The 9582-nt window shown below is 36.9% G+C and overlaps 2 protein-coding genes across 5 annotated transcripts; one reads left to right on the top strand and one right to left on the bottom strand.

Moving 5' to 3' along the window:
- Positions 1–44: 44 nt before the first annotated feature.
- LOC102234401 (armadillo repeat-containing protein 1-like) lies at positions 45–2428 on the bottom strand. Its single transcript, XM_005814806.3, has 7 exons — positions 2378–2428; positions 1819–1997; positions 1397–1488; positions 1078–1261; positions 885–1001; positions 694–768; positions 45–620 (listed from the first exon to the last, which is right to left on the bottom strand). The coding sequence occupies exons 2-7, from the start codon at positions 1969–1971 to the stop codon at positions 426–428; spliced, it is 816 nt and encodes a 271-aa protein (XP_005814863.1). The 5' UTR covers positions 1972–1997; positions 2378–2428; the 3' UTR covers positions 45–425.
- Positions 2429–2567: 139 nt separating this feature from the next.
- On the top strand, positions 2568–8516 carry mtfr2 (mitochondrial fission regulator 2). 4 transcript variants are annotated; one of them, XR_002754004.1, is made up of 9 exons: positions 2568–2693; positions 3550–3723; positions 3851–3955; positions 4317–4441; positions 5154–5368; positions 5443–5749; positions 6773–6956; positions 7038–7165; positions 8130–8516. XR_002754004.1 is itself a non-coding variant. In XM_023347407.1 (8 exons), the coding sequence occupies exons 2-8, from the start codon at positions 3652–3654 to the stop codon at positions 7089–7091; spliced, it is 1062 nt and encodes a 353-aa protein (XP_023203175.1). In that variant the 5' UTR covers positions 2568–2693; positions 3604–3651; the 3' UTR covers positions 7092–7837. The 4 variants fall into 4 exon arrangements, 3 of the variants coding, with proteins under 3 accessions (XP_023203175.1, XP_023203174.1, XP_023203173.1); XM_023347407.1 differs by lacking the exon at positions 8130–8516 and having other exon boundaries at positions 3604–3723; positions 7038–7837; XM_023347406.1 differs by lacking the exon at positions 8130–8516 and having other exon boundaries at positions 3601–3723; positions 7038–7837.
- The last annotated feature ends 1066 nt before the right edge of the window (positions 8517–9582 follow it).

Here is a 9582-nt window from a genome sequence, read left to right as displayed (position 1 = left end):
TTTCTTTTACTTCTTAGAGCAAAAGAGGCAATGCACACAAACAATACAGGCAATCTTTTGTACATTTATTTCAGCATAAACCAGTTCAAGTACGGTAGTTACACACAGCAGGACAGTAAGATTAACATGAATGACATGTTGGGAGGTAAACGATGCCTAGAAAAGGCAAAAACAGAAATTGAGAAGTCCACATAAATGGAACATAAAAAAGAAAGAGACATACACAAGTTTACTTTCATTTAGCTTGAAAGATTTTTAGACAGGAAATCTGTACATGCACATAGCAATGATTTTGTAGTTGCTTGTTGAATGGTAGACTCAACAAAAACCCTCATATCAGCGATCATTGTAGCTTATATGAGGACTCTGTCTCAGCAGAGAGAAGACGGAGTCTATCTGGACACTTTTAGGACAAAATCAGAGCTTCACCAGTAGAAGGTTTTTGTGAGGAAACTAGCAGCAGCATTCAGCCAGCTCCCACTGGAATCTTCTTTAGCTGCAGTGCGGGAAATTGCTTTGTCAACCTCCCTCTCTGGGCTCTCCTCTTCCTCTGGGAGGTAGTCTGGGATGTCTGCGTTTTGTGGCACCTGAGCGCCACAAGAGTTCAGAGGGACATAAACCTGAAGGCAGAGATATGAAATATTTTAAAAGCTCTGTCGGGATTCGCAGAAATTCTATCTGAATGATATTCACCTCCTCTCCGGCCTCGTTTTTCACCACTTGCTCAGCCGACAACACCTTAGTGGAAGCGATAGCTGTGGCCAGACTCTGACAGAAAATGCACAAGTTCAGACAAAATGCACCACTTTTTTCCCCTGGTTGGATCTCACAGACTTTATCAGGCACAAACCAGAACAAAATAATATTGAATGCCTTCTCTTTACCTCGGTGGGGAGGTCTGAACGGATGCGGACTGTACACCTCTTTGAGGCCATTTGAAAAGTGAAGCTGATCACTCCTTTGACTTTCAGAAGAGCCTCTTCACATAAGCCTCTTTGTTGCTTGAACGCAGCAAGAAAATGCAAGAGTAAACGAGATGACGCATAAATCAGATTGCAAATAAGTTAGTAAACTTACAGTGCTGTCCAACCCCTGGATGTGTAATGTGACAGACTTAGCCTTGTTGTTGGTAGAATTGATAAAGAACTGGGGCTTCCTTCTTTTCTCCCTTTCTGGTGTGCGTGGTGCTGGATTAGCAGGTGCTCTGAGAATACTATAAACCTCTTTAGCCAGAGCTGTGATATCAAGAGACAAGCCCTCCCTGTGTGAAAAAACATCACTTATATATACTGTATTGATAATCTACAATGGGTGATGCCATATTTTCCAGCATAAATGTATCACCTTTATGAAAATATATTAATATTGTCTTTTTAATATTGTCAGATTTTCTTACCTCCTGATAAGATTTTCCAAGCTTACCATCATACCCAGCTCAATCTTCATGATGGGTACATTGATAGGCAATTCAGCCAGATAACGAAGAGTCTGAGTACAAATAAATAAAAATAATTTAAAAAAAAAGATTATGCATTGTACATTTTTTTTATTTCTTAGACAATAAAGACTGGGTTGTTCAATATGACTGACTGGTTTCCATTTTAAGAGTCAAAACAAATATAAATTATTGTGGTTCATATCTCAGAAGGACAGAATATATGATCACTTAATTATTGAGATCAAACATATTGAGAACATTTATTACTTTCCTCCTACTTTACAATACACATAGCAACAAAAAAAATCAAATGATATACACATTTTGATTATCTAAAAATATTTTAAGTGGATATCAATACTTTTGCAACATTTCTGTACCTGCAGGGTTGCAAACAACACTTCTGGATTCTGGTGGTCCAGGAAGAGAACCAGTCCTGGAAGACAACCTTGGTCCTGGACAATCACAGCTCGGTTCTGTGGTTCAGACGCTAGGTCCCGCAGCTGACACACCACCGACAGTGCATCCATCATGTCTGAAAATCTGTCCAAACCTGAAACTGGATGAGACATTCAATGGCCATTTTTGACGTCAAAAACCAAGTGGTAAGAGTTGTCTTGAAGCGCCTAAATCTCAAGTATGCGGCTTGTTTTAAAAGAAACAAGAGATAAATATAATCAGATAGTAACGTTTAACATTTATCGTTGGAAAAAGGGTTATTTGTAAAATATACATAAACGATCCGATCCTCTGCGTTCCATTATGGCAAGCTAACGACGCTATCTACTATCTTATGACACTGTTAGGAAACTATGCGACTTAAAATACGTTTCATTGATTATTCAGACTTTAAACAATGAACCTTCGCTAATTATATTCAACAAAGGTCCCCAAAATGTAACAGACGTTATTAAATGGAGCTTAAATAGGTTTCCTTACCAAAGAGAAGAAGTAGCTCGTGCAGAAAAATACAAATTTGGTGGGTTTCCTCTCGCGACGTGCTATTGGTTGTCACACGGTGCCAAGCGTTTGTAAGTCGCTCTCTCCTATTGGATATTTGTCCCACTCCTCAATCTTCAGCCAATCAGGAAGGGTTTTGTTACTGCGGCATTATTTGACTTTACGGATGTTCTGCTTAAACGCGTGAGGAAACAAAGTGCCTTGTCTAAACTGGCTTAATTTCAATTTCGGTAAAGGATTGAGGAGATGCCTGACTATTAACATGTGGCTTCTGTGACTATAAGAAGAGTTGACGGTAAGTTCTTATGTTTTATACTTTTGAAACCTGATCTTCGCTGCGGCGTTCTCAGGTACTTACTTTTGATGACCTCTGCAGCTTTCCCCCATGCACTGCGGGACTGCAGTGCTCAGTCAGGACAATACTTCTTTTCCCTTAAAGTTATCTGCTAGCTCTGATATCTGAAAATATCAGGGTTTGCAGCTGAACTAATCTAAAAGAGGATGATTAAAGATCTGAAAGATTTCCTGACCATCAGTTTATGATGCATTCAGATGGAAATTGTCCATTAACAATAAATGAGGTTGGTTGTGACCATGTTTTGGATTAAAATGGCATCAGCTTAAAGGGGTTTGCATTACCAGCGCTGCAGGTGAAATATTTGCCTTCTGTCCAGTTTTATATCTGCTTCGTTGTCTCTCATGTAGTTCTGTTTTAATATTTTCTCATCATTGAAGAGAGTCCTGTCCTTCTTGCATAATACTGATTATACACACACACACACACACACACACACACATATCAATCAGCATAAAAACATTGAAGCCTGACATTCTTTCTGAATTTATGCAGTTGCCCATTCACATTATTATTGATGTTTTTTTAACCTCTCCAAATGATATTATGGACATTTTGTGTTGGATTATTTTTTTTTTTTTTTCATGCCCCTATATATGTGTGCTAATATATGATATACAAGTTTTTAACCTTTTAAATAGACCATAGCATGCATTGACTGAATTTGTTGGATGAATGATTTGGATTGATCTGTTTTGTAAAAACGTGAGCTTATTCTGCATTAAAATGTCTGTCTTTGCGTTCTGGAATTTTATGTCATCAAATCTTAGTTGGGTGTGTTATGTGGTCATTTCAGGTGTAAGGTATGTGACTTCTCTTTGTGGTGGCCTCACACTTAATCTGTCAGCAGAAACAGAAGATTTGCAGTCATCAGCTGCAGCAGGAAAAAGTCCTTGCCATGTCTTTAGTAGAGGATATTCTTTATGTGCTGCGCATGGTCCTGGACTATTTTGGTGTACCTCCAGAAATGGTAAGCCTGCTGACGCTGCAGCCCTGTTTCAGCTCAACAACTGTAATATTTGTTATCTCTCTTCTCACCGCTGTAAGTCGCATTTAACTTCTGTTAAGTTTGTTTCTTACTTTCATCCTGACTGCAGCTTGTTCCTGTGTGGGACACTCAGCTGTGCGGTCAGTATCGCAGCATTGTACGAATGATCGGCACGAATCTCCCACTGAAGCCCACTCCACGTGCCCATTTTCAGGTAATTAGAACATAAAGTTGTATTTATCTCGAGATAATGACACAATCTTTGTTTTTCTTAATAGCTTTTCTTAATTGATCCAGTAATTACTTTTCACACTGAGCACTGTAGAGCTGAGGTATTTGTTCATATATTTCCTATTGCACATTAATGGGTTTGTGTTTTAATTAATTAAGAATCCTTTTGGTCACAAGAAATGTTTTCTGTACCCTTAGGTAGTCAAGTTATGTAGATTCCTACCATTTTCTGACATTTACTGACAAAGAAATCACACTTAAAATATTTAGAGTTGGATAAAAACATAATACAATAACTATTTCCTCTCAGAAGCTTAGCTATGTGACTTTTTTTTTCATCTCAGATCCCGTTGATTACTTATAAGCCCCATGGATACATTGAGTTAGAAGCTGAAGCACCCGCCATACCAACGTTTGCAGATGTCATGTGGGTGTTTGACTACGAGGGGGAGAGCTTTGCCAGAACCAGGTACACAATGAATAAGATAAGATTTATTGTCATTGTCATCAACAGATTACAACGAGATTGAGATTTGCTCGACTCGAGTTAAGATGCAGGTTATGTGTATATACATAATATACAAAGATAAAGAAATAAATAGTACAAAATGAGAAATAAATAGACATCAGAAGATGTCTATTTATGACGATGCATCAGAAGATCAAATGCTTTTTTAAAAATCTATAATTGTTTTTTTTCCCGTTTTTATATATTAGGAAAACACAAATTAAACTAGAAACTTATTTAGTGGTAGCTGGTAAAAAAAAAAAAAAAAGATAAACTAAAAAAAAAGCAATATGTGCTTAATTTTAGGAGCTGCAGAGTTCAATAATTTCTATGACTGCAGTTGGTTATAAATCTAACTTTGAAAGCTCTCATTAATATTTTTAATTATTTATGATAAAAGGTAGATAATCATCAATTTTAGGGCTAATTTGTTTCTAGGAATTATGTTTCAGTTATCTGCTATAATCGTACAACAAGGTTTGTTAAATATTTGACAAAAGAAAGACTAACAGTGCTCTGCTTATTAAGTTTAATAGTTCTGAATTATAATTAAAGCTTTATGAAGAGTGGCCACATGTTTACACAATGTATACACGCACATTAAAATGTATTTTAATAGCAGGATTAAAAGGAAAGTAATACGCTGCTAATATTATTGTGTGTGATTTTTAAGGAACCATTTACCTCCAAAGAAAGATGGCATGTTTAGTCAAGACTTGATGAGATTTCCCAGGCTGGCTCAGAATCAAGCTGAGAGAAGAGGAGGAGGAGAGTGTGTGCGACAGAGGGCTGATCCTGAAGCCCTGCAGAAGATCACCCAACTGGAGAGTGAACTGCTCAAGCTTCGGGCTCAGATCGCTATGATAGTTACTGCAGCTCCATCCTCAGGTACATTTAAGATTTTTCTGCAAACCAAACACTCTAAAAATAATGATCTTAATGAACCTTTCCTTACTTTTTAGCTCTGACTGAGACCCAGAATGCTCCATTTTCACCTCTGATGTCCCCTGCTCCACTCCCGGCTCTCACCTCCACACCTCGTCATGCACCTCCACCTCCTCCTCCATTGCCTCCTCCTTGCCAAAGCTCCTTCAGCGAGAAATCATCTGCGATGGATTTGATCAAACAGCGCAGGAACAACAACTCTAATAAGGGTCAGCTTCAAGCCCAGCACTCAGGGCTCAACAAAAACATGGAAAACAAACTGATTCCTTCGATGCTGGACGTTCTGAGGGATTTAAATCAAGTCAAACTGCGCTCAGTTCAGAGGTAAGATTTTGGTCAGTTCTCAAGGAGAGCTTTTGATGTTTATTGCAATTTAATAACTTTTGTTTTCTACGTTTCTCTTGTGGCATGATTGAGTTAAGTAAAACTTTATTACAATATATCATTTGGTGTCGTATTTCAGAAGCAGAGTGATGGATGAATTTTTCACCTTTATATTTGGCAGTGTCTAAAAAGAATAAAGGCAATTTTTGTGTAACATTTTCAGAATTAAGATCTGTTGACTTGTGAATGAAAAATATTTGCACTTAAAATTAGATTTTGAGGGAAAAAAACAATAGTAATTGATTTAAGGAATTCAATTTTATTTTCATTATACAAAGGTCTAATCACTGATTAGATTAGAGATTAAATACCCCCCCTGCCCCCCCAAAAATAGGTGGAAAAAAACAGATTAACTAATTCTGCTCTACACACCTAATTGAATTGGGTAATTTTAAACTAAGCGAATGAATGTGCCAAATAATAAATCAATTGATTGAAGATCTAATCTTTCTGAAAGTTTCAAATAAACCAAAGAAAGGGATTATTGAACGAATTCTTAATTTTGTTTAATCTGTGAGGAAAAACTAAAGAGGGAAGTGGAACCGAGGTTCAGAACCACCTCTGATACGTCACCAGAAATCTTCTGACCTTTTCAAAGAAGTTTTCTTGGTTGGTTCTGTCTCTCTTTTCGCTGAGTAACAGAAGCTGTCTCACGCAGCAGCTAGAACTTCTGGGGCAGGAGTCGTTATGGGGACCTGTTCAGCCAATCAGAACTTGCGATAACCAAGTAATAAATTAATTATAAAAAATGTAATAAATTGCATTATTTTTCCACAACACCTTCTTTAGATACCAGAGAAAAGTTGAGTTGATGTTCCACCAAAGGTATTTTAAAAGGATTTTGAGAAAAGCAGTTCTTGAATTTGAAAGTTCCAATCTGAAGTATTTTCATGCAATACATTTCTTGATTAACTGTTGCAGAAAATTTGCTTTGTGGTAAACATTAGTCTGTTTTCTCTACAGATCACCAGGAGGCACTCCAGTCAGGAGGAGAAGCATTAAGTGTGATACTGCTTTGCTGAATGACCCCGCCGCTCTGATTGCTCTGGCACTAAAGAAAAAGTTTGCTCAGCACCGTCACAACACTTCCTCAGACAAGGAGAATTCACTGGAGCTCTCTCCATTTGGCAGCCCAGATACGACTCCCGTATGTTTCCACAGTTACAACCCAAATTCCCTTTCCCTCACCGTCTGTCTCAGAAATATTAACCCCGTTCTTCTGTTGCAGGTTTCCCATCACGCTAGACGCAGTCAGGGTCGTCGCCATTTATTAACTGGTTAAGCTCATGCCACGTCACATGTGACCATCACTAAGGATGAACAAGCTTCTTAACAGATTTCTGCAGAAACTACTGAGTACGTCTTTTTAACTTTTCTTTTTTGAGAAGGAGTTCTCAATAACTGTTTGTCTCAATATGTCTTTTTTGTTGTTGTTGGTATGTGTTGGGATTGAGAACCTTTTCAAAACTGTTACTTTAAACAGAGGTTCAGATAATGCTTCTATTTTTGTACATGGATATTTTATTGTTTGTAAAAAAAAAAAATAAATGTGATCAAATACTGAAGCAGGCAGACTTTTGTCTACCTACCTTCATACTTATAGAAATCTTTGAGGAAAATCATGGAGATTAATATTCAGAAGTCTGTTCTATGCAATTTTTAAAGTTGTTTTTGTTTACGTACATTTGCACTGTTTTACGTTAAATGCTTCCCGTTGCTTGTTTTTCCCTAAATACAGTTAAAATCTGTAAATTTTGTACATAGCAGCAGGTTGTCCCAGAGAAACATTGATCTATTGTCTTTAATAAAAACCTTCTTTTTTTTCTGCAAAAGCATTGTATATACAATATCATTATTTTTGCTGTGTTGTTGTCCTCTGTCATCCCTTTTGGAAAAGACAAAATCTTACAACATGGCACAAGAGGCAATTTTCTGTTCCCTTCTTTTCTGTTCATCATGCTTCTTTGTCAGAGATCGTTCTGCAATGACATTTCTGAAACTTCTCAGGGCCATTAAGAATTAAAAAATACTTCCACTTTGCATTTACCTTTTGCTTTTTATTTGAAGAGTTTTTAATATATAAATGGAGACAGTAAAGGTTTCCCAAACCACTATTGTTCATGCCATGTTTTACCTCCGTACTTTTTAGAAAGAGAAGCAAACCCCAGTTATGCCCAGGCAGACACAACATGCTATTTATTAATGATAAAGGGTACATGTAACTAAAAAGTGCTCCGGGGAAAAAAAAACCCAACTGATTAGACTAAGGGCGTTTTGTTAAACGAAAAGAACGTAACACTCTTTTTTTTTTTTCCACCAGGTGGCAGCAATAAATGCACAAACATCAATCCTCCGTCCGCCCTATCCAACGCTATTTGGCCACATTATCATCCAATAAGCACTAAGCAAATTTGGGTTTCTTTTTCTTGCACTAAGCAACCCAACAATTTTGTTTTACAGATCATAATGCATATAAAATGTTGCCATTATCTACAAATGTCCTCTTAATTATTTTACAACCTGTTTGTCCAAAGAATAGTCAGTATGCCGTGTTTGGAGACAATTTACGTAACATAGTAACGCTGATGACCACAATGCTTTTGGGCATTAGAAAACTGTATTTCTGTTTGTGTTATTTTCATAAGTACCATCCTGATTTCCTTTCAGATTTGATTAATCAGGAAACACTTGAGATTAAAAATATCTTTGCACAAGAATCTTTGCCAACACAGCAACACATGTAGTTTTAGACACTATTTTGAAACATTAATTCATACAATAAAAGTGAGTATGCATTTCAAAAGTATCTGGAGCAATATTTCCAGGTGATTTATAAACTTCTAAGTGTTCAGAGACATCAGCTCCTGGACACCTGAGAGATTCAGCAACTGGTTCCAGGCAGAAGAAGGCCACCTACTGAAAGGACTTTTTCCCCAGTTCAGACCAGACCCTTAGGACCGTGAGAAGGCAGACATTATGTAAGTGAAGAGAGTGACATCCCACAGTCTTTTGGTTGACATAGCTTTGAAGGCATGTGAAGGGAATTCCAAGTATTGCCTTAGGCACACAATGTTACAAAGCACGGTATGTGTTGCAAACACTGTTGCAGACCAGGCATTGCCCGTCAAGGTCGTAACATTGTCTGACCACAGTGACCTTCTCTGGCAGACGAACGGGCTGACTGGGTCCTAAACTGTGCAGGGAATTGTCTGTCATTTACCTATGCCACATGGTATAGAAAGTAAAGTGCAAAAATATTTAAACAGACAAAAAATTAAAAACTTGCTTCAGATAAAATAGTGGGTCTTAATAACTTTGATTAAAAATGATAAGGAGCCCACTGTTTTTGGATATAATTAAAGATATACAATTAAAACATAAACAAATGCAGGCCTTAACTTTTTCCTTTTTTTTTTCTTTTACATAATATTGTTTTAGACTTTTTTTGTCATTAAATATTGACATATTTTTTCATAAATATCAATGTCCTATGAAAGAAAATGTATCCATTCTGTTTTTTTTCAGTTTGGAACCAAAAAAGAGACAAAGTGGTTGTTCTTTAAAACATTTCTTTTATCTCCTGTACTATAGCAGATAAGAGTTGTTAAGTTTTCTTCTTTCAAAAGGTCATGCTGCATTTGTGTCTCTAAATGAGTTTTATTTAGCTGGTGTGAGAGCAAATATTGGTCCTTGGATTGTAACGGTTATAAAACTCTTGTTTAGGCAATGAAAAAAGTCAGATTTTTTAAAAATATAAACATTAGTAGCACAAC

This window comes from Xiphophorus maculatus, chromosome 15 (genome assembly GCF_002775205.1).
Source record: "Xiphophorus maculatus strain JP 163 A chromosome 15, X_maculatus-5.0-male, whole genome shotgun sequence".
Taxonomy (NCBI): Eukaryota; Metazoa; Chordata; class Actinopteri; order Cyprinodontiformes; family Poeciliidae; genus Xiphophorus; species Xiphophorus maculatus.
The sequence above is the reverse complement of the archived record's forward strand: the minus strand, read 5'-3'. Positions and strand labels throughout refer to the sequence as shown.